A 24,400-nucleotide genomic window follows, 5' to 3' on the forward strand; every position below is an offset into this window, starting at 1 on the left:
CAACTTGCACCCCCTATGCTTTATCACTATGTGAGAGATATTGTGACTTCCAATTCTACAAAGAAGCCTTCAATTTATGAATAACCAACCTCTATCCAACTTGTTTTCATCTTGATGGATCTAAAATAATAACCCAAATATTTCCCATCCCCCTTCATCATTCTCACACCAAGATACCTACAATTATTAAAAGTACAAATGAAGATGTGATTTTTTTATTGACTAAAATGCCCATATTTGTGTATTTAGTCAATATCTAATTATGAGGGTTGTAAACTTAATTTAAGTTATTACTTTTTCACCTCATTTAATCCCTTATCATTAAGTCATATTTTTAAGGTATTAACTCCCATTCTCTTATTAAATCATATATTTAAGTTATTTTTTACTAATAAATGCTATTAATTAGATCTATGTCCAAAACTTTTAGCAATATAATCCTATATCTTAAAATATACTCAAAATCAAAACCATTCTTTATCCAAGTGGTGACTAAGTAATTCAACCATTTGAATCAAATTAAAGTAGTGGCCATACAATGATGGCCATACAGGGGAAGATGCTTTATCTGCCAAAAAGATTTTTAAGTCACTTCTCCAAATTAAAGCATATCTCGAAAAAGAGTAAAAACCAATGGTCATGCAATGATAAATTAACTGACAAAAATTGGGTGAAAAACCTCTCATCACCATTCCATACGGTCTTACGCCTTAGAAAGATCAATTTTCAAAACAAATGCACCATATTGTCCTCTTTTTTTGTAAATGGTTTCCAAAATTTCAGATACAATAATCCAATGGTCAAGAATTTGTCGGCCTGGAGTAAATGTTGTTTGCATTGGTGAAATCAACGGAGGAAGTAAATTCTGTAATCTTGAAGTGAAAATTTTTGTTACTATTTTATAAGTAACATTAGTGAGTACTCTTAGGGGATGTCAATTTCGTAGGATTTTTCGGGTATCCAACCCGTTTCAGCCCTAATAGGATCCGTTTATCAAAATCCTATAGGGTTTTGGATGGATTTAAGTTTTGACTTTAAGGTATCCGATACCCAATGCCTGGGATGCATAAATATGAACCTATTATATTATATATCATGCACACATTTATAAATTTTAAGTACTGAGATAATTATCCTATTATTAATATTATATTTGTATAAATTTCTTGGGATTAAAACCATCATTTGATATAAATTTGGATTTGATAAATTATTTATTTCATTTAGTTATAAAATTCTAATTTTAAATATATATTTTTTTAATTTTTAATTGAAATTATTAATCATATAAATAAATTGATTGATTTGATGAATACAAAAATTAATAAAATCTATTTTATTTCATTAAATAACAAAAGAGATTTTGTGCATTAATTGATTTGGGTTCAAGTCACACTAAAAGCATAGCTTTTTAGTAGAAAACATTTGGTGAAGCAATTTAACGGGTGGAATGGATTTAAAACGGGATGAATTTGAAAAATTGAAAAGAAAAATTAAACGGATTTGGAACGGATTTAAAATCAGGGATAGGGAAATGGGTTGGGCAATTTGGAGGGATACCCTATTCATTGCCATTCCTAAAGTCCAATAGGTCTGAAATCCTTTTCACAAACTCAGCACCGTGTTTTTTTGGTCTGAGAACTATGTTAGTCCCATTAATGGAATTAATATCCTGAGGGTCTTTGGTCGATCGGTCCTACTACAAATAGAGCCGCTTCTTCTTCAGTTGTAGGAACAGCACAGGAAATTATTATTGTATAGGGTAACATCACAAGGACCAAATTCTTCATCAGGAATGCCTGCACACTGGATCTGAAGAGGCAAAAAGATCAAGAAAATAATCTCGAATAGCAGTTTTAATCGTCAAGGGATCAGAAGACCAATTGCCATCTGAATCTTTGAGCCAATAAATACTATTTTTACGCTTCCTGTTGAAAAAACTTACTATTTCTGTCACCGACATGCAACCAGTTACACCGTGCTCTGTCACCAACAGCCTTAAGGAGTCCGAGCGTCAGCGTTTAAGTCTGCGTTGAAGTCTGTGTTTAAGCTGGTGAGAGAACAACGAACCTTTTCATTTCTCCATCCGATTTACTGATCAGATATTGATATAGTGTTATTTTGTTCTTTTATTTAGTTATTCTCTTGTTAAAAGATCCTGACCATCATCGTTTTTAGATCCCCTTCAATGTATCTCTGAAAGTGAAAGTAAGATTTCTCCTGTACCTGATTTTCATTTTCAAATACTGCTGCAATATTTCTCCTGTACCTGATTTCTTTCAAACACTAATTGCATACCCTATTGACATATTACTGGCTCATGTCTCCTAGACCCATCATCTGTTCACACTGGTTGGAATCTTCTTCATATCATCAATTCGTCCTCAAGTTGATGAGTGATATGGAGAGGAATTGTAGTCTAACCTTGTCGTGCATCGAATTGATCTTGTATATCACCTGAGATGGAGCAGGGAATGGGCTGCCCCCCCCCCCCCCCCCCCCGCCCCAAATAAATAAATAAAAAATTCCCCTTTCACTATGGATGTGACTAAGTTGCCTTGAGGGACATAATGAGTAACAAGATATCCAACTCCCACATTTTTTTCTTGTACAAAATGATAGTCTAACTCTGTATTTTGTCCTGCAGTTTTTTTTTTTTTTTTTGGCAAATTCTATGCCAATACCATGCAAAATTCTTGGAAGTATAGTTACTTCTAGTTAATACAATGCCATTTACACAGAGTTATAGAAGAATGGTACATTTAGGGGATAGTGTAAAATGAACAACATCATGTAAATTACAAAAGAAGTCTAACTAGTTTACATATAACAAATGAGTAGAAAATCTGTGAAACCAAGATTTGGAGTTTTTATATATGTTTGGCATTTGCAAACATAATGCAATATTTTGCATCTTGAAAGCCTGGTGTTTTTTCTTCCCACATGTACACTAGCTCCTTGAGAAACCTATGAAGATGTGCATCTTTTTTATGTCTAAATTGTTAGATTTCCCATTTGAGAGTGAAAGCAATTGTCAGAACTAGCTATATCATTTGTGCATAAAGCAGGGTTGAAAGTTCTTTAGAAGTCGACATCTTGCACTTGGTTAAACCAATTAGCAAAAATACATGCTTTAAGGTCCTCTAATGACTCATATACTTTCAATCAATGTTTTAAAACGTGGAGGTGTGACCCGAGGTGTTCCACTACCTAGAGGCGTGAGGCGTAGTTCAGAACGCAAGAGGCGTAAGCCTCCCGAACACAAGGAGGCATAAGCCTCCTTAAGAGGACAGGGGTTAGGAGGAGGATGAAGAGAAAGGGGGGATCTCATTTTTTCTTTATTTTTAATAAAAATATTTTATATTAAGAATAATAAAGATGCATAACATTAGTTGAAGGGGGGGGGGTCTTGTTGAAGCGGAGCAAGACCCCCTAACTCAAAAAAAAAAAAAAAAAAAACAAATTGGGCGGGGAGGTCTGGGGGGGCTTCGCCCCCCAGCCGAAGGGGCAGGGGGCAAACCACTTTCTTTCCCTTATCTTTTGTTCCCTTCTCTTTCCTTTCCTTCTCTCTTTTTTTTTTTCTTCTCTTTCTTTTTCTTTCCCTTCCCTTTCTTTTCCTTTCCTTTCCTTTCCTTTTTTTTTTCTTTTTTCTTTTCTTTTTCTGTCTTTTGATATCAGATGTGCATGAGGCGCATGAGGCGTACGCCTCTAGCATGTCTCATGAAAAAAGCGCAAGAGGCGTACGCTTCTTGCACCTGAGGTGTACGCCTCAGAGGTGTCAGCGCCTCTGGCATACGCCTCAGGGCGTTTTGGGAGCGCCTCGCCTGGGAGGCGTGCCTCTAGGCGTACGCCTCCCATGCCTTTTAAAACACTGCTTTCAATTTCATTTTGGCATACATACACTACCAACAGTATTCATGCTAGAAAGTACAAGGAACCATGTCTAAGTAGATTAATCATTTAAAATCTCTAACTTTTCTTTCATTGCTGCTAGAAAATTTGGATGTTTAAGAGCTGATCTAACTGTTTTAGATTCAACAAAAAAGGTTGGCTATCGGAACTAGGAATTCTGTTTTCAAATGGTGGTATCCACTGCCACCTTTTTTGGTGGATTGAACAAGTCTGCAACAGAAAAGATACCTCCTGCCATTCCATTACAATGTTGTAGTTATTCTGTTTTCTTATACAACACTTATGATATGGTTACATATGTTTTTTCTTTTTCTTTATTTTATGCATTCCATTCCCTGATTCCCATTTTCTTTAGTTGATACAACATTTTCCCGGCCCATTGATAACCATATGATATGGACTAGTGTTGGCTTTAGAGCAGTAATTGGTAAGTGTAAGAGGCTTTGATGTAGGGTAATCCAAAAGAGGAAGTTCAACTATACTAAAATTTCCTAGATTGATGGTACTATCACCCAAAACAAAAAGCAGAAAATAGAGAAGGAAAAATGTGGTAGAGAATAAGGTGGTTAGGTGAAAAGATTACTATACAATCCTGATCTTCAGATTGGAATCTCACAAATTAAAGTGAGAGTTGATAGTGACTTGGCATCATAGAAGATGGGTCTCACTCAAAGAGCAATAAATATTGCAAAGAGAAAAATGATTCTTCGTTTAAAATTGAAATGGAGGATATGCCTTTCAGAGATCTGATTGGGATCCTCTTATTGGAAAGACTTTACAAAACAACTAATGCAGATACATAACATATAAAACATCTAGGGAATTTGGCTTCATGCTAACCTTTATCTGTCATTTCTTATTAAAGACATGAAATCTTGTAAGGAGTTGATGGTGGAATGTTCCAAAGTTGGAACTCTGTGGGTTCTCTTGTTTTATTCCAGTTGGATTATGGTTAGAGAAGTGGGCAGAAAAAAGAAGAAAAGCAAAACAATAGGGTTTGTGTGGAACATGCTTTCTTCTTTGTTTTACTGGTTCTATTGGCTTATGTGGGCTACTTTGAGAAATGTGTGGTTGTTGGTTATTAAGACCATGTTCCGTGACTGCCATTGAAGATTAAAGGTGTTTGTTTTGCTAGATTATGATTTGTTCTATTTATATTCTGTTCAGAATCATCATGATAAGGTGTTTGTTTTGACTTGGCTAGCTAGTAATTCTGGGCCATCTGCTGTATACCATTTATGTACTGCTATTTCCTTGTTGCTAGTTGATCATAATCCATATTTCCTAGTTGCTATTGTCAAATTTTGGCACTTGGAGAATTTTACTAGGCTTAGCCAGTCGAGAATAAACCGAAACTCACCCCTACCAATACCAATATACCTCTTAATATAATTATTGCACTTTCAGAAGTCAAACGTCAGAGCAAACGAACAGACCCTAACCCTAACCCAATCATCAACTTGTTTTTTAAGGTTAGTGTTGGATTTGGGCTAACCCGGCCCAAGTTGCAGCTCTAATAAAACAATTTTATTTGAATGTGTGGCGGCATCCATATTTAACTACTTACTGTCCACTCAATTATTATCGAAAGGATTTGGGCTAACCCGGCCCAAGTTGCAGCCCTAGTAAAACAATTTTATTTGAAAGTGTGGTGGCATCCATATTGAACTATTTACTGTCTACTCAATTACTCTCCAAAGTTTATTTGTAATAACATCATTGCCCTCGAGGGTAGGCTTAAAAAACAAAAGAAAAAAAGAAAAAAGCCCTTAAGGGTGATCATGGGCCAGCCCTAGGCAGGGCTTAGCACCTATGAGGCTATGATAAAAGTTATAGCCTGGGTCCATACCTGGTCCAACTTGGACATAGCATAGGGGTGATCATTTCAGTCTGGCCTGGCTTGGCCCGTACAAGCCCAGCCCTGAAAATCCATGCTTGAGCTTAGGTTTTTGTTCAGGCCCAGCCCAGACCTGCATAAATATGTATGTTTTATAATAATGTATACATATCTTATATATTTTATACAAAAAGATTATAATACCACATTTATAATATGTATTATATATAATATTTTACATTATATAATGTATAAAATAAAATTATATGCAAACTATATGCCATTTAATATAAAATATTAAATGTATGCAATATTTTATATATAAAAAGACTTAGGCTCAAAACCAGGATGGGCTCGACCCTGTCCCAGGCTTATATCTTAGGCCTGGACACTCAGGCCAGGTTAGGGGGCGATGGGCTACACAACCAAACCCCTAGTCCTTGGACCCTCCAACTTGGATGAAGGCTGCAGCCTCGGTACCCGATCACTAAACCAGAGTAGACTTCATTACACCAAGCAATGGTCTCCAACTGCAAGCTTCCTAGCCTTTTAAAAAATAAGATTCAATTTTGCCCTGGTCTTTTCGTGCTCAGGCTGGGTGTTTCCCAAAAGTGGTTAACCATACTTTAACCGAGTCCAAATCTGCACCCCACAACGTCCCACAGCACATCACCATGTATTGGAAATATCTTTTGATGATAGCACCAGGATTGATGATGTCATCATCGGGAGATGTTCCCAATACAAGGCGGGATGTACTGTGAGACGTTGTGGGGCGCAGATGTGAACTCACTTTAACCCGCCCGTAGTGTCAATAAGCTGGCAAGGGTTTCATAAAAGACTGCACTCCACCTTAGAAATATGAAATTACAGCTCCCTCTTAATCTACTAATAGTCCCCCATAAACCGCATCCTGTCCGTAAATTTGGTATCGATCTATGGTCAGAATTCACCCCACATGTACGGTAGAACTAAGATTTTTGGGGGTGGACTGAACAGTAAAAATCCTTTTCATAAACCGGTCCCTATGCCTATGATTTAACAATAGGCATAAAAAGGATTGCGAAATAGGATTCATATATCATGTAGGTGCCACTTGCCAGGAGAATGTCTTAGATAATGATTCCATTGGACCCCAATTCTTTGAGGAGTTGCTTTGTGCTTTTGACCCAAAAGCCAAAATTAAATCATACTTGAGTCATCTAAAAATCTAAAATCAACTGAATGAGATGATTTCATTGCTCTTCTTCATTACATTTGAGAGCACACTTACCATATAAATCAAAATCAAAATCAAAATTGATGGATTGGACAGACCAATAAGACATTGAATTGAACAAATCCATACTTAATGGTCCAAGGTATTGATTGGACCTGGTCCATCAGTAATGAATTTATATTGGATTGGGTCAAATTGGATCAATATTCGGTCCATTGATAGAAGATAAGAATATAGGTGTCAATGATCTGGATTTGGGTTAGAACCATTATAAGTTAAAACCAATTTGAACATATTGGATGGTTTAGACATTGAATTGGAACTGGTCCAAAATGGTTCAGAGTATTCATTGGATTGAACCTGGTCTATCTATAATAGATTCATATTGGACTGGATTGGATTGGACTAAATCTGGTTCAATTGATACCCCTAAAATTAAGGCCCTCCTTTTTTCGGGAAGCCATTTACATAGATAAATGCACTTATCTATGTAAATTTTCACTTATTATCTGGGTAAGTTTATTTATCAGCGTTCTTTTGTTTCTCAAATAATGTTAAACAATGACCATTTTACCTATAAACAATCATTATTAGAAGGATAATATTGTTCCATCTTGTGTTAGTAAATTTTCTATGAAACCCACTAATGATGAAAAATGAACGGGATTAATTGACTAATTCAATAACCAATTTACCCACCCTTTTTTACCAAAAGACAAATAGGGCATAAAGTGCTAGAAGGCGAGACTCCCCCATCACTTTTTAGGTGATTCTCTACCATTATACCCCCTCTCTCTCTGTTTACTATATCCTTTAAACCAAAATATCATTATTATTGACTTGATCAAGAGGCCAAGGACAAAGGTTAGAACTTAACTTAAGTAAGGGTGATCATGGGCTAGGCGGAGATGGGCTGGGCTTATTACCTATGAAAATGGGCCAAATGGCTATGATCCAGGCCCTGCCCGGACCCCCGTCATGACCCATGAATTCTATATAAGCTCGGGAATTCGGATGAATTTATCATTTCATTTCTTTGTGAAAGATAGTAGTAGTCAAAATCTTGGACCCCGATAGACTGATACCATTTCCGACGATTACAGTCCACCGGTCGTCATGTTCAGCCTCCAAATTCATTCTGTGGATACCAACCACCCGCTCACTGAATTCGCCGGCGAACAAAGCGGTGCTCCCATCGACTCTGCCTCCGCAAACCCAAACCCTAACATTCAAGAACGCCGAGGCATCATCCACCTTTTTCGCAGTGTTTCCCGCCATTCGACTTCCCTCCCACCAAACCTTGACATTCGAAGCACCACCGAGCTTTTCGTTGTTGCGGTTCCAAATCACTTGTCTTCTGATGATTTTATCCGCTTTTGCGGTTCTTACATCGATAGCGTCGTGGAGATGCTTCTCATCAGGTAGAGGTGTACAATCTTTTCTCTTGGCTGTTCAGCATCAACATTGAATTGAAGGCGTTCAGCAACTCGACCTTCTCTTTTAATATTGATTTATTTGTCAGAAATGATGGGATTGAGGACCGGTACAGCGTCTTGATTAAGCTTGTTGATCAGAAGAGTGCTGACAACTTCTACAGCAATCTCAACGGACGACGCTTCTCATCTATGGAGGCCAGTGTTCTTGCTTTCTTTTTACGAATTGGTAGCATTTAGTTATTGAGTTTATCCTTTGAGGCTTTATGTTGTTTGTTGAGTTGCAGGCTGAGGTATGCCATATCCTCTTTACGATTTCTGTGGAATATACGGAGTTAGCAGAGATTGCTGGAATGCCGCCGGTGGGATTTACGGAGTTACCTACTTGCCCTGTCTGCCTCGGTGAGTTTCTTGCGTTCTCTACTGGTCCATTTTTGTTTTGTGAGAATGGAAGTATGGAACCTCTTTCTTGATTAACATGCACTTCTCAAATTTTCAGAAAGATTGGACCAAGACACCAGTGGGATTCTAACGACACTTTGCGATCATTCTTTCCAATGTGCATGCATTTCGAGATGGACTCACTCATCCTGTCCAGTAAGTAGAGTTTATCTTGTTCTTGTTTTTTAATCTTTTCAATTTCTTGTACTTGTTTGTGATTTCTTATGTTTGTGGCCGCAGAAATCCAATTGTGTAAACTACTTCATGTTTTATTTTGTAATGATACTAAAAAAAAATAAAGGAATCTAGTAATGTTTTAGGATCTTGTGATAATTTCAAGCATAGTTGTTCACAACTCATTCAATAATTTACATCCACGTGTGATGTAGCCTAATTTTTCTTTTTCTTTTTCTTCTTTTTTTTTTTTTCATTTTGCATATCATTAATTGTTGGTTTTATTATATAATTTAACAGTGCATCTTTCTGTTGAACTTCCTATCCTCCATCACCCAAAAAAGTAATAAATATTAAAATAAAAGTGTAATGATAATAAGTAAATGATTATCTGATTTTAAGATATTTTTATTTTTGGAATACAGCATGGAGATCTGAGCAGTCTAAAGACTCTAGATAGAGTTTGTAAGTGCACTTCAAAATCTAGTAATCCTACAACCTGAAAGGGAGATTTAATTGATCTAGATAAAGAATTTATTGTGATCATATCATTTCTTGGTTACCTTCTTGTTAGTAGTTCATAGATATTGTTTTTTTAAGCTGTTCATAGAAATTGTTATGCTAAGAATTTGGAAACTTACCACTGATAAAAGCTTTCTTTTATTTTCATTTAAAAATTTTTGTTCTCTGATCTGTTTTATCCCTAATGAAATGGTAACTGTCAAAAATAGGGATTAACATGTACTAGATGGTTTTTTATTCCATTTTTGTTTATCTGAAAAACGATGCCAGCTTAGTGCCCCATGGGCATTTTCCCCAATGGAGTTTGAAGTGTTGTTTAGTTAAACCGTTTATAAAATAAATGTCTTTTTTGGGTTGTGTGAAAGATATTTGTTAGGGGAAACACCTTTTTGATGTTCCCCTATGCTTAGGCATTTTTTCACTATTCACCTGATGTGGTGCCTAATGGTCTCTAATGGAGCCTAGCTGTCAGAAAATGGTAAAAAAGAGTTTTTCAACACCTTTTCTCATTTTCAAGGAAGGTGTTGTACAAAACATTTATTTAATAAATGACAATGGAACTAAATAGCTCCCTAGTTTTTTCTTTTGCTTTGCTCAGTGTAAAATCCCTATTCAATTCTAGGTTAAAGTAGAGAAGAAGAAGAGAAGGAGGAGAAGAAGGGTTCGGCCAGATTAGGAAAAAAAATCAGTCCACCTCTAACCGGCCCACTTGTATTTATCTCCAATAACATAGTTACAAGAAAGACCATATTGTCCCTCATAAGTGATGGGACACATAACTTAAACTTAAATAAAATAGACCTTTCACTCTCAAATAGATAAACCCAAATGACCAAAATACCCCTGATTTGTGTGTTCTAACACTCCCCCTCAAGCTAGAGAGTATATGTCATATAGTCCCAGCTTGTCACAAATATAATCTACTCTAATCGAGACAATATATTTTCTTTGACATAAGTTAATTCCGTGCCTTGACCTTGCAACTTCTATTCCCAGGAAGTACTTTAGCTTACCCAAATCTTTCGTATTGAAGTGGTCCTGTAGGAATTTCTTCAACTTGTGAATCCCATTACTGTCACTCCCAGTTATGACAATATCATCCACATACACCACTAGCAAGATTTTCCCATCTTTTGAGTCATGGTTGAACACAGAATGGTCTACCTGGCACAGTTTCATCCCAAAGTCTTTTACTACTTCACTGAACCTGCCAAATCATGCACGCGGAGATTGTTTCAGTCCATAAATTGCCTTTTGGAGTCTACAAACCTTACCATCCTCCCCATGAGCAACAAACCCTAGTGGTTGCTCCATATACACTTCCTCAATGAGATCACCATGTAGGAAAGCATTTTTTTGTCAAGTTGCACAAGAGGCCAATCATACATAGCAGCTAATGAAATCAATACCCGAACTGAACCAATTTTAGCCATGGGAGAAAATGTGTCTATATAGTCCACACCATACAACTGAGAATAGTCCTTGGCCACTAACTTGACCTTCAATCGCTCCACACTGCCATATGGAAGATACTTCACTGTATAGACCCACTTACACCCAACAACATGCTTACTAGGAGGAAGAGCAGTGAGTTCCCACGTGTGATAGTGTTGTAGAGTAGAGAGTTCCTCTTCCATGGCTTGTCGCCACCCTAGGGAGGTAAGGGCTTCCTGGGCAGTCTTGGGAATGGAAACAAATGATAGCAACAATATAAAGTTGCGATGAGAAGAAGAAAGGTGAGCAGCCGAAACATAGTGTGAAATAGGATGAGAAGTACAAGTGTGTTTACCTTTCCGCAGGGCAATAGGAAGATCAAGGTCTAAGGGAGAAGAAGCAATGACAGGATTTGTCGACGAGGGCTGAATTGGAGGAGGGGCCGGTGTACACTTGTTTGATTGGTGGCCTCTCAGTAGTAATTGGCATGGGAGGTGAATCTGCATCTGGAATGGGAACCACGGGAAGGGTATCCACAACAGGGATGGGAAGAGGAACTAAGGAGGAAGGAGAAGAAACCACAGTATCTAAGAAAGAAAAAAGGAACTGATTCAAAGAAGTTGACATCGGAGCACACAAATGACTTTTGGAAGTTAGGGTTATAGCACTTATACCATTTCTGAGTCATTGAGTAGCCAAGGAAGATACATTTAGTAGTTCGTGTATCTAACTTGTCTAAACCAGGCCCAAAGTTTTGAACAAAACAAACACATCCAAAGACTCTTGGGGTGAGAGGAAACGGAGACAAGGTGGGAAACAACACCGAGAAGGGGGATTGACTTCCAGGGATGGACATGGGCATCCGAATGATGAGAAAACAGGATGTGAGGATGACATCACTCCAAAAATGCTTTGGGACATTCATATTAAGCATCAAAGACCGAGCAATTTCAAGGAGATGTTGATTTTTCCATTCATCTACACCGTTCTGTTATGGGGTGTAGGCACAAGAAGTTTGATGAATTATCCCATGGTGCTCTGAGTATTGCTGAAATGGTATTGAGGTGTACTCTTTGGCATTATCAGAGCGAAGAATTTTAATATGAACACCAAATTGGGCACGCATTTTAGAATAAATTTTTTGAAAAATAGAAGACAATTCACTGCGATCTTTCATAAGATAAATCCATGTCATCCTTGAAAAGTCATCAACAAAAATTACAAAATACTTATAGCCATTGTATGACATCACTTTGATCGGACCCCAGACATCAGAATGAACTAAAGAAAAAGGACTAGAGACACGACTATCAACTCTTGGACTAAAAGAGACTCTATGATGTTTCCCAAGCTGACATGACTCACAATCCAAAGATGAAAGATGACTCAAGGAAGGAACCAACAACTTCAGAGCCTTGAGAGAAGGATGACCAAGTCTGCAGTGCCATTGAAGAGGAGTAAGAGACGATTGAAAAGCTATTGGAGGGCCACCACCATCAAGTTAATACAATCCACCTGCCTCATGCCCTCTACCAATCTTCATCCCCGTCTTGAGATCCTGAAACACACAAGAAGAGGGATAAAAGGTTATGAAACAATTAAGTGACTTGGTTAATCTACTAACAGACATAAGATTAAAAGGGAACTTGGGAGCATATAAAGCAGATGATAAAGACAAGGAGGAGAGATCAACATCACCAACACCACAGATGGGAGATGTAGAACCATTAGCAAGAGTAACTGTTTGAGATGTGGAGGACCGAGAAAGAGAAGAAAATACATTAAGTCCCATACATATGGTCCGAGGCTCCGGAGTCAATAATCTAATGTGAAGGCTTGGAAGCCAAGCAAGCCATACTTGAATGGGCAAGGGTAGCTGTGTTCTGCTGAGATGTCTGAAGGAACTGCTCATATACTGCACGGGGTACACTCACCATCTCCTTCCCAGAAGCACCAGTAGATGTGGAGGGGATCGGGTCAGTATGTTGACTATCAATAATTGTACCACTACCCTTAGTCACAGCATGGTTAGCCCAAGTGTTGGGTGGATCATGTAAATCATAGCAGAAATTAACCGTATGCCCCTCTAATCCACAGTGTGTACACTTCCTAGGGGCATTACTTCTTCCTTTACCACGACCTCCCCCCGAGTCCCGACCTCCACTTCGGCCGCCAGCACGATTAAACATGGGACCACCACGGTTACCTGGAAGTCCACGACCACGACCACCACCTCTTTTTCCACGGCCTCCCCCTCTAGTCACCACAAAACCAGATCTGTCTGAGAGAGAAGAATGCTTTATAGACTCAATAGATGTCCTCCCAAGACGGGCAAAAACTTCTTCAAGTGAGGGAAGAGCAGACCCCCCCAGTATTTGTGCTCGGACAAGTTCATATTCAGCCTTCAATCCCACCAGAAATCTTGTCACATCAAATTGCTCACACTGTTGTTGCTGAATCTGAACATCCTGTGTCAGAGGATGATACACATTGAGCTCATTTCGGATATTCCTCAGACTTGCATAGTATTCCTCCAAGCTTTGACCGCCTTGCTTCAGATTAAAGTACTCTTGGTACAACTGATACACCCTAGTTGTATTGTCTTGTCCGGAGTACAGTTTTTTAGCATGATCCCAGATTTCTTTAGTTGTATCTAGGAACATAAAGTTCACGCTAATTTTTGGTTCCATGCTATTCCACAGCCATGTCATTATTTGTGCATCTTCTTGTTCCTAATCACTAAACCCCGGAGAATCAGAGGAGGGTTTCTCCTCTCTCACATGTTTTACTTTTTTCTTGGCCTTTAAAAACACCTCAATAGATTTTGCCCACGGCACATAATTCTCACCATTCAACTTAATAGATGTCATTTGAACATTTAGGTAATCTGGAGAAATCATAACGCCTGTTTTATTGTCATTACCATCTCCAATCGATGCCATCTTAACTAATTCACCTTCAAATATTCAGCACAACCTCACACACTTCCACAAAACTTATCTCACTTTCAGCACTACCAACTTCTTCAAATACACATTGCACATCAAATACAAAAGCTGAAATCACAATGTCATTAAATCAAACACAGAAATCAGTATAAACACCACCACACGACACAATGTTTCACTTTCAACTATTCAGAAGCATCCACACACCATTCAACATAGTACAACCACCACCACACCACTGCTGTCGTGAACTTCAGCAGTCGAAAAACCCTACTTTCAGCATACATATGAGGTAAAAAACAGAGGAGAACAAGGCCGATATGCATACTAGTCACTTCAAACCTCCACAAAAAAAATATTTTGAACCAAAACACAGCATTTACAGTCCACTATTTGGGCAGAAAAAACATAACTGTTCATACCTGTCCACAAACAGCCCTCTTCGTATCACAGAATAGAGGGCATCTAGTACACAACCTCAACGACCACCACCACAGTAACTGGAGGCATACTCACCTCCAAAACCACAAAACGACTACTGTTTTTTGACCTCTTGTCGAGCTTCCACTCAGGCTAGAAGAAAATCGAAGAAAGCTGAAATGGTTGATGGCGAACCCAGGAAGAAGACAAACAGTGAGGAAAGAAGAAAAAAAGGGAAAAGAGAACTAGATTTTATTGCTATGATACCATGTAAAATCCCTATTCGATTCTAGATTAAAGTAGAGAAGAAGAAGAGAAGAAGAGAAGAAGGAGGAGGAGAAGAAGGGTTCAACTAGATTAGGAAAAAAAATCAGTCCACCTCTAGCCAGCCCACTTGTATTTATCTCCAATAACATTGTTACAAGAAAGACCATATTGCCCCTCATAAGTGATGGGACAATATCTTAAATAAAATAGACCTTTCACTCTCAAATAGATAAACCCAAAGGACCAAAATACCCCTGATTTGTGTATTCTAACACTCAAAAACAATTTGATGCTGTGATGTCCATCTTGAGAATGCAAGGATGCATCTTGTAGTATACTATAATAGCTATTGGATTGTTTTTGGCACTCTATCAGGTCTTTATGGGAAGTATCCAAACCTAATTTGTGTTGTAATGATTGTATTTCTCCTAGCCACATTAGCAGTAGTTTGGCAGCAATGATTTATTAATCATACTTCTTTTAGGTTTGTCGATTTTGTCAGCAGCAGGCTGAGAAACCAACTTGCTCTATTTGTGGAACATCAGGGAATCTCTGGATTTGTGTGATCTGTGGTTTTGTAGGATGTGGAAGGTAGATTATACTTTGCAGTTCTCTTACTTCTTTAGGATCATCCATGTGGCTCTAAACTGATATAACATATGTTTTTCTATTGGTTACGTGGTTAATTATTTTTCTGTGAATATTTTTCCTATTGCCAATTTCTATCTGATAACTGAAATTGCATTGCTGATTTAGGTATAAAGAAGGTCATGCTATCAGGCATTGGAAAGATACACAGCATTGTTATTCTCTTGATTTGGAAACACAGCGTGTTTGGGATTATGTAGGCGATAGTTATGTTCACCGACTAAATCAGTCAAAAACTGATAGCAAGTTGGTAGAATTGAATGCACGCTGTAGAGGAGCAATGGATGGTGATTGTGGGACTTATGAATGCAGTGAGGATCCTGGAATTAGTGGAGATAGTAAAGTTGAAGCAGTAATAATCTATTCCATCAATTAATCCTTTTTCTAATTGTAGATGTTGACTCGTTATTTCTCTTAAAATATCATTACTAATTTAGTATTGTAGATCCCACTTGTTTGGATTCAAAACCTTTACATGATCGATGTTGCAGAGTTTATTTGATTTGACTTCATTGGGTTTGACTTGTCTAAAGTGTGGTTTGGAGGGTCCTCCTGGGATCATATTATAATGCATCATTTGCATTCTGAGGTGTCTATTTTTTTCCTATTTTGTTTCAACATTCTGAGATGTCTGAGATAGGTATATGAATAATCTTGGAATAGTTTGATGTTTTGACCTTGTTGCTCAATGGACATGCATGATTATTAATTCATGGCTATGCTTGTATTTTCTATTGATTTATGCACTTGATAACAGATCTTTGATGAATACAATCGTTTGCTTGCAACCCAGCTTGAGAATCAAAGACAAGTAAGTACAATTGCATGTTAGATCCTTTTAATCTCTGTGTGTTTCCTTATTGAATTTAGTTGGTCATGCCAAAACTCTTATATATACAAGAGATACTGTAGAGTTATGGATTTCTGGTTACAATAATTGCATTTACAGTAAGAGGTGAAGTTTAAAATGCCATTGGGTCCAGTGCTCCATTGGACATTATTACCCTGATGATCTACTAGGCTAGTAAACAACTGCAGTAGATTATCCTGAGTATTGATTGCATCAAGTTAGAATTATTCAGTTTTCTCAATTTTGGCTGAAGTTCTTAGTTCTTAACCAAACCCCAACCATCATCACTAAGAAAAAAAAGGCTTCAGCAACACATGAATGGGACCTGATTGTTCATTTGTCCCTCCTACCATCCTGTGCACTCTGCCAGGTGCACTTGGATGATACTCATACCACTTAACAGTCATTGTGGTACACTCTGGTATCTTGGGTTTCTTTCTTTGTGATAGTGATAACTTAAACATGAAGCACCTTGGAAGAGTTGACATATTGTCATGTTGTTTAACTTTCCAGTATTACGAAACTTTACTTGTGGAGGCTAAGGGAAAAAAGGAGAAGGCCATTTCTGAAGCAGTGGAAAAGGCTATATCTTTGAATTTGCAGGATATTCAGTTTAAACTTGACAAATGTGTCGAAGAAAAGAAAGCTGTTAGTGAAGTAATCTCTCTGCCTCCCTTCTTTCCTCCCTATATTTGTTCTTTTCAGTTGGATGATATACTTTTTCCTGTACCTATAGATCTCCATTGCATTTCAAATGCCCTCACTTGATCTTTCCTCTCATCTGTTTCCATGTTAGATGCATGAGAATCTTCTTAAGAATCAAGAACTCTTACGACAACAAGTTGAGGAAACTGAAGACAGGTATAGTTTTTTTCTTTCCTTTTTCATTTTCTTTTGTTTTCTCCTTTAACCTCTGGATTCTATGCATGGTGCAATTAATGTTCTTTTCATTGGGAAAACAATTGAAAACATGAGAAACAATTCTGCCTATATGAGCCTTTTTTGCGAACACATAGAAGGTTCATGGCCATGTAATTACCCAAAAATAATCTTGTGAGCTGCATCCAGGGGCTATTGCTTGATGCAATGATAAAATCTTGGGCGAAAGTCTTGGAATGTTAGCTTGAGTCTAAAGGTGACAACATGCCAAAAAACAGAGCCAAAGGTTAGGACTTTACCCGGTGCGTTTTCCCATGACATTTGATTGTTGGGACCAGCATTGGTAATGGCCTTATAGGATAAGATGCATCTCTTCTAAAATGCGAAAATTCAAGAATTACTAAACTCATAGGTTATTGCAATTTATTAATATAATAAAAGTGAATTTAATTGTATTGGACTACTAAGTATCTCGAGCCACTCATTTTTTTTTAAGTCCATGGTCAACCAAGAAAACATCTTCATCTGTTACATGGGTTCCATTTCCACATATAGAGGACGTGCATCATCATTTTGGAAAGAAAACTCTGTAATTGTCTATCCTCCAAAAGAAAAGAAGGAAATATAATAAAACAAAGCAGAACAAAGGTTACATTATTATGGAGTAATTGCTGAACAGGGCAGTAGTTTGCTAGAACTTGAGCTTAGTAGAAGGATTTCCATGGGTTAGGCTTTGTTTGGTCAAGCAGGGCTAGATAACAAATGTCAAATACAAATTTTCTGGAACTAGAGTGGGTTGCTGGTGTTATTTATGAGCTCAGTCAGTGGCAATTAGTTTTGGTTTAGGTAGTTCCGGGTAACAAATGCCAAACGCAAACTTAGAGAACCCTTGGGTTGCTGATGTTGCTTGTAAACTTCACCCAATTGGTGGTGGTTGGGTTTACTTGATATATAGTGTTGAACTTACTACGTTACTAGCGGGGACCCGTGCGATGCACGAGATTTATTAAGGAAAAGTGAAATAATGGAAATTGATAATTTAATTATTTTATTAGTATCTTTATTTTAGTAATTTGTTACAAAAAATAATTTAGTAATTTATATTAAGTATATTAATAATGTTTAATAAAATAATAAATTACTACTAATTACATAATAAATAATTATTTTTTCATATTATCCGTTAGTATTCTATTTTATTTATTTTACTTCATTAATAATTAAATTAATCTAAGCCCAAGCTCAAGGTTTAAGACTTTAAGTTAGGCTTTGGTTGATCCTCAACCTGACCCAATCCCTTAAGTTGCACCCCTAAGAGCAATGTGAAATTTGTAATTAGAATGAATCAAATCTAAGCACAACCCATGCATGCACTATTTTTGGGTTTTTAACTATTTTTAGATAAAAATTATTAATATTGAACTCGAAGGAGCTATGGGGGTTGAGCTACCCCCATTATGTAGCATAATGAACCAAAAGCATAAAAGATCTCAAGCCAGGTTTTGATAGTGTATTAACAATTTTATAGGCTGCGTAGCTTAGCCTTGCCATACCCTAAGCATAATAATATTTGTATGGGCTTGGGATAGGGCCAAACTTGCCTATGTTAATATAAAACTATGGCAACGGGGTGGGGACCATACTCCTCATCCTCGATCCCAACTTTGAAACAAATCTTCATCTTTGACCCCGATCCCTACCAAGGATAAAATATGACCCTCCATCCCCGATTCCTAGTAGAGACGGGTTCTTTGCTGGGAACCTGAATCCCTGGAATTTTTAAATTAAAATTATTTTCATAAAATATATTTACTCAAAATAAGGGATTTTTTTAAATATAAAAATGTTTTAAATATATTTTGATATAAAAAAATATCATAAATAATACTATATATAATCAGAGTTAGGGCAAGGCGAGGAATTCACTTTCCCATCTTCGTCTCTATCCTCGGTTGGGTATCACTATCAATTCTTGTCCTTGCTAAGGCAATCTCCATCCCTGACCCGATATTGAGTACCCAAAAGGACGGGGGACATTGCCATCCCTATTCATATTCAAATCTTATTAATTGGTTAATTGTTAGAAAATTATAATTTGAAATCTAACCCAAAGTCTTAAACCTTGAGCTCATGCTTAGATTAATTTAATTATGGCTATAACTTAACTTTATATATTTGTTTATATGTAAGTATTTTAAATATTTAAGTAACATTTACAAAAGATTAAAACAATTAATCATTAATAAAATAGAACAATAATTTATTAATAAAGTAAAAAATTGAAACATTTAATCATTGGCAATAAATTAATACTTTTATTTAAAAATTATTGATATAATTAATAGAAATTACTAAATTATTAAAGCATAGCATTAATAAAATAAAGATTAATTATTTTAAACAACATAGCATTCCTTATAATAGTTATCAGTTTCCATTATCAATGACAAATTCCGTGCATCACAAGGGTCCTTGCTAGTAAAACGTAAACTAACAAATTTCTTATTTTTGTTAATGTTCATTAAGTTTGATTTTTAAGTGAAATTGAAACGCTTTTATTTAGAATTTTAAAGAAACCAAATAGATAAATGGTAGTGAGAAAGGATAGTCATATCCAAACCTGATCCAACCCAAAGATCCGGTTAGATCTCACATATGGTGATTCAAATTTGAATACATTATGGAAAGTTGGATATCCAAATTGGATCCAATCTTTAATAGGTTGAGGTTAAACAGTAAAACATAAAATAACAAATTTCTTAATTAGTATTTATTAAGTTTGATTTTAAGTGAAATTGAAACATTTTTAATTAGCATTTGAAGTAAACCAAATTTCTTAACTTTTATTAACTATTATAATGTTTGAAAAACAGGATTGGAATCGGAATTAGGCCCGTTTGCTTTTCAGAAAGTTACTTACCCAGGTAAATGCAGTTACCTGGGTAAATTTTTCCTGGGAAACACTTACCCGGGTAAGTGCATTTACCCATGTTCTTTTATTTCTCATGTAAATAAGGCAATGGCCATTTTAGCCATAAAAATCCATTATTGAAAAGGGCATTATTGTCCCATTCAAGTGTTGGCAACTTCCCCCCTAGGTGGGAAAGTTATTTACCCACCTAGGAGATGGGTGTTACCTACTCGGGTAAGTGATACCCAGGAAAATAAACTTTCCCTGGTTCCCATGTAAATCTGAAAAAAGAACATGGGATTCTTGGTCAATGGGAACCAAAACCCCATTGACCAACTTTTCCCCCTCTAAAAATCCGAAAAAGGAAAACCCCCTTAGAATCACCTATTCCTAACGCCTACTTGGTTTAGTTGGGAATTGGAATTGGATTTTATTAATATTTCAATACTTTATTATATTATTATGTTTTATTTTCTTATTAGTTTATTAATATTCCGTTAATTTATACTATTATTACTTTAATTATATTATATCAATATTAACATTATTACTTAAATATTATTATATTATTAATAATATTATTACTTTACATTGTATAAATAAAACATTTATACATTATTGTATTTATTTATTAATAATTTATTATAGTACTATTATTTTATTACTATTTTACTAATATTTCTTTAATAGTTTATTAATATTTTATTAACACTTTTATCGTGAATCTCTTTAAAACTCTTGAATGGGAATTCCATTATCTAGGGGGGCCTAAAATACCCAAATGTTCCAACTCTCTTTCTTTAATAACATATTTCATTATTGCTCTCTTGAATGAGATTTACATTCCCTATGGGGCCTAAGAAACTATCTAACATCTCTGTCTCTCATTTTTCTCTTTAATAATACGATATTTCTCTCTCTCTCTCTCTCTCACACACACACATACACATTGATACACTGTTAATTCTCTCTCTAATATAATATTTCTCTCTTTCTCTCTTTAATAATATAATGTATTAATGATAATGATTACTTTATATTTTTAAAACAAAAGAAGATAGAAAAATAGTTTCTCTCAAAGGAGAGAGATGCTGACATAGATCGTCTAATTATATATATTACCATTTATAAAAAAAAAAAAACTAGGGTGTTATTAGTTGGGTTGGGCCATTATGGGGAATACAGTCTTAGGATTTTTATACGGGTTGTACTCTTTTTTGTAAAGTCAGATTTTATTTAGTGTTAATTGTTAATTGGGTTTCAATTGAACAGTGAACAGTTAATGAAGTAATATGAACCATTTATAAAAAAATTAATATATATATAAATAGATATATACTTTTATTTTTTTATTTTGTTTTAGAGCAATGCTTTAAAAAATAATTCGGAATCGGAACCGTTCTGGCCATCAGTTTCTGGATTGATGGTTTGACTGTCCGGTCTGAATGGATGACCCTTTTTGACAAAATAAATTAAAACAAAATAATAATTAAATTTTAAAAATGGTCAGAAACCGTTGAACGGGTCAATGGTTTGACTGCCTGGGTCAATGGGTTGTTGACCGATTTAACGGTTTTTGGTCAAAGATTGGGTTTGGGTAAAACGGAATCAGTTGCCTGGATGATTCCTGGTCCGACCGTCCGGATCAACAGCAAAAACCATGTTTAGAGGGAAGAATAGATTTGATCTAAATCTGGAAATTTGAATTTTTATTTTTGTCAGTTTTCTTGGAATGAGTGTCAATTGATTTCTCTTCCCTAACGAAAGGTCTTGCTTGATATCCCCCAAAGTCTAGGATGTTTTTAACTGCTATGTTCAAGGTGGAAAGAAAGAATAGAGTTGGGAGGGAGGGAAAACCAAGAATAAAGTCGAAACTTGACACTGTCAAACATTTTTGGTGCCTCGTTATCTGCTTTGGGATCCAGCATTGGGATCTGCTGATATCTATTATCAGGATCCAGAAGGAATGTACCTTCAAGCATGTAAATACGGGCCATTTATTGTGTTCACCCTCCAGTCTACTGAAGGCAATCAGCAGAACTGGAGTGATAGAAACACATGTACCATGATTCAAAATTTCCGAGGTCACAGTTTTCTGACTTATTTGTCAAGCAGCATCCACAGTTGCCATGATATCCCAAATATCCACACTCCACTGTTGATGGATGATATCGTATGTAGTCAACTATAACGATCCAACTTAGGGGTGATATCACTACCACACCTATCTAAGTGGCCAACCAACTTAAGGGGTGCTCGTTAAAATGATTGGTTTTGCTTTTCAAAGCAAAAAAACAACTTCCATATCAAAAAAATCAATATATTTTTGCTGATGTGGCAGTTGTGTATTTAAAAAAAAAAAACAAAGTCATATATGCTGGCCCCCCCTAATAACCAAGTGGTAGTTCGGTTGGCATGTTAGGTAGGAATGGCAATTTTCCCCATGGGTATTCGGGCTCCTCGATCTAATAGGGTCGGATATGGGAGTACTTTAGCAGGGTCAGGGTCGGGAATGGGGTATCCCGAAATCCCTGGTCGGGTTTGGGGACAGGGATGGGGAATGCACTCCCTGCCCCAGCTCCAATATTATATATTATTCATTTATTTGTAAGAGATTAAAACTTTTAAGACAAAAACTACTCATTCTAAAAAAGTAAAAAACACTCGAGACTATCGCTGAGTCTTGACTACCACTCGGAAGACAGATGTGAGAGGACAGAGAGTCTCAAAGAATTCTAGCTCTTCATTCTTCCTTCATTTATTGTTGTCGATTGCCGTCGCCATTGCCCGTCAGACATTGGACGTTTATCATCGCCGACTATAACTCAACAGAGGACAGAGAAAGACTCAAAGAAGAAAGAACTGAAAACTAAAACCTAGTACTTCAATCTTTCTTTTTCTATCGTTGCTGACCGCCATCGCCGTTGCCTATTCGATGTCTATTGTCACCGACCGCAACTCGCAACGATCCCCCCCCCTCTCTCTCTCTCAGTCTCAGACACTCAGTCCCTCTTTCTCTCAACTTTCTCTCTCTTTTTCCCTCAGTCTTGGGGATTTGAATCTTCGACGGGGAATTAATCCATTGGGGTCAGGGATGGAGGAGAATTCCTTTACCTGACGGGTCTGGGACAGGGATGGGGGATGATTTGGGGGTCGGGGTCGGGGATGGGGAATGTAATTCCTGCCCCGAATCCATCCCATTGCCATTCCTAATGTTAAGTGGCAGAGACGTAGACTCGAATCCTGCTATTATCACCTACATTGAAAAGTTAGTGTATTGCGTTAATTACAAAAAAAACACCCCTTAATAAGAGGATGGGTGCGGTTGGACTGTTGCCCATATGCAGTTTAATTTGAATTACTATTATCTGGCTGACTTTTTATATTTATTTATTTATTTATATCTGTTTTAGGGAAAGGTCAACAATGTTGTCGATGGCTGTGAAGATGAAAGATCTGGAAGAACAGGTTTTTGCAATCAGTTATGAATTTGGTTGTGTTTAAGCTAGTTAAAGCTGTGATTTACTTATTATTAGCTCCACATGTGGGTTAAATACAGATCAGAGATCTCAGTGTCTACATTGAAGCACAGAAAACCGTTGCTAACTTGCCAGATTCAGATGATATCAAAGGTGGAACTCTATTGCCTGTACGACAGCAATCATCACCATCACCATCAACATCAAGCACAAGCAATACCAAGAAGAATAAGAATTCAAGGACAAACAGAAGGCGGAAGTGAGGTTTTCAATGAGTAGTCACATTATTTTTTCTTTTTGTAAATAATATACAGCTCCATGCAATCAAGATTTTTGTTTGGCTGCGTCAGTCCCCAAGAAGATAAAGTGAAAGGAATATAGTCTTGTAAACTTGAATATTTTTCACGCAATACAATGTATGTTGAGAACTTGAAATTTACCTTACCCATCAAAAAACCTGTATGTTCAGACTCTGAAGAAAATTTTTAATAACTGGTGATTCGTAGGCAAAAACTTGATGAAACTCAGAATCTGTTGAAAGTTAGAATCATAACCCAGTATGTTAAGATACGAATATGGGAAAGACGGATTCTAAGATATGTGACGGAATGATTAAGGATGTGCATGATCGATCAAGACGATCGATCATAAATACTAAAATTCTAAGGACCATTAAATCTGAATACTAATGTTTTAGGAAAAAAAAAATTGAAAGGTATGATTTTAATTTTCTGTGCCAACAAATACGAAAACAAAAATTATTTTCTATGCCAATTAAAGAGAAACCGGATCTGTGCCCAATAATAAACGCTTCCAAATGGATAATGATTTGGTTAAATATAATAAAGATGAGAAATAAAAATAAGAGAAGGAAAAATATATTTTGATATGTAAAAATACAAAAACTAAGAAAAATTAAAGAAGAAAACCATTTTTAACTTTGGTGAAGTTCTTCTAAACAACAATGGTATAAGTTCTTCAAATTTATAACAGCTAAATTTGAACCGAGTGGCTTATTGCGAATAA

The 24,400-nt window shown here is 36.5% G+C and overlaps 1 protein-coding gene across 4 annotated transcripts; it reads left to right on the top strand.

Annotated features, from left to right (window-relative positions):
* The first annotated feature begins 1,540 nt into the window (after positions 1-1,540).
* On the top strand, positions 1,541-23,899 carry BRIZ1 (zinc finger (ubiquitin-hydrolase) domain-containing protein). 4 transcript variants are annotated; one of them, XR_016106923.1, is made up of 14 exons: positions 1,541-2,053; positions 2,138-2,208; positions 8,072-8,389; positions 8,491-8,599; positions 8,689-8,803; positions 8,901-8,998; positions 15,092-15,198; positions 15,364-15,607; positions 16,013-16,066; positions 16,619-16,762; positions 16,902-16,966; positions 19,858-19,956; positions 23,309-23,363; positions 23,455-23,899. XR_016106923.1 is itself a non-coding variant. In XM_088968488.1 (13 exons), exons 3-13 carry the CDS (start codon positions 8,085-8,087, stop codon positions 23,635-23,637), a joined length of 1,479 nt encoding a protein of 492 aa, XP_088824614.1. In that variant the 5' UTR covers positions 1,541-2,053; positions 2,138-2,208; positions 8,072-8,084; the 3' UTR covers positions 23,638-23,899. The 4 variants fall into 4 exon arrangements, 3 of the variants coding, with proteins under 3 accessions (XP_088824614.1, XP_088824615.1, XP_088824613.1); XM_088968488.1 differs by lacking the exon at positions 19,858-19,956; XM_088968489.1 differs by lacking the exons at positions 2,138-2,208; positions 19,858-19,956.
* Positions 23,900-24,400: the final 501 nt, after the last annotated feature.

This window comes from Nelumbo lutea, chromosome 2 (assembly GCF_056320005.1).
Source record: "Nelumbo lutea isolate HS-2025 chromosome 2, American lotus-T2T, whole genome shotgun sequence".
Lineage (NCBI taxonomy): Eukaryota > Viridiplantae > Streptophyta > Magnoliopsida > Proteales > Nelumbonaceae > Nelumbo > Nelumbo lutea.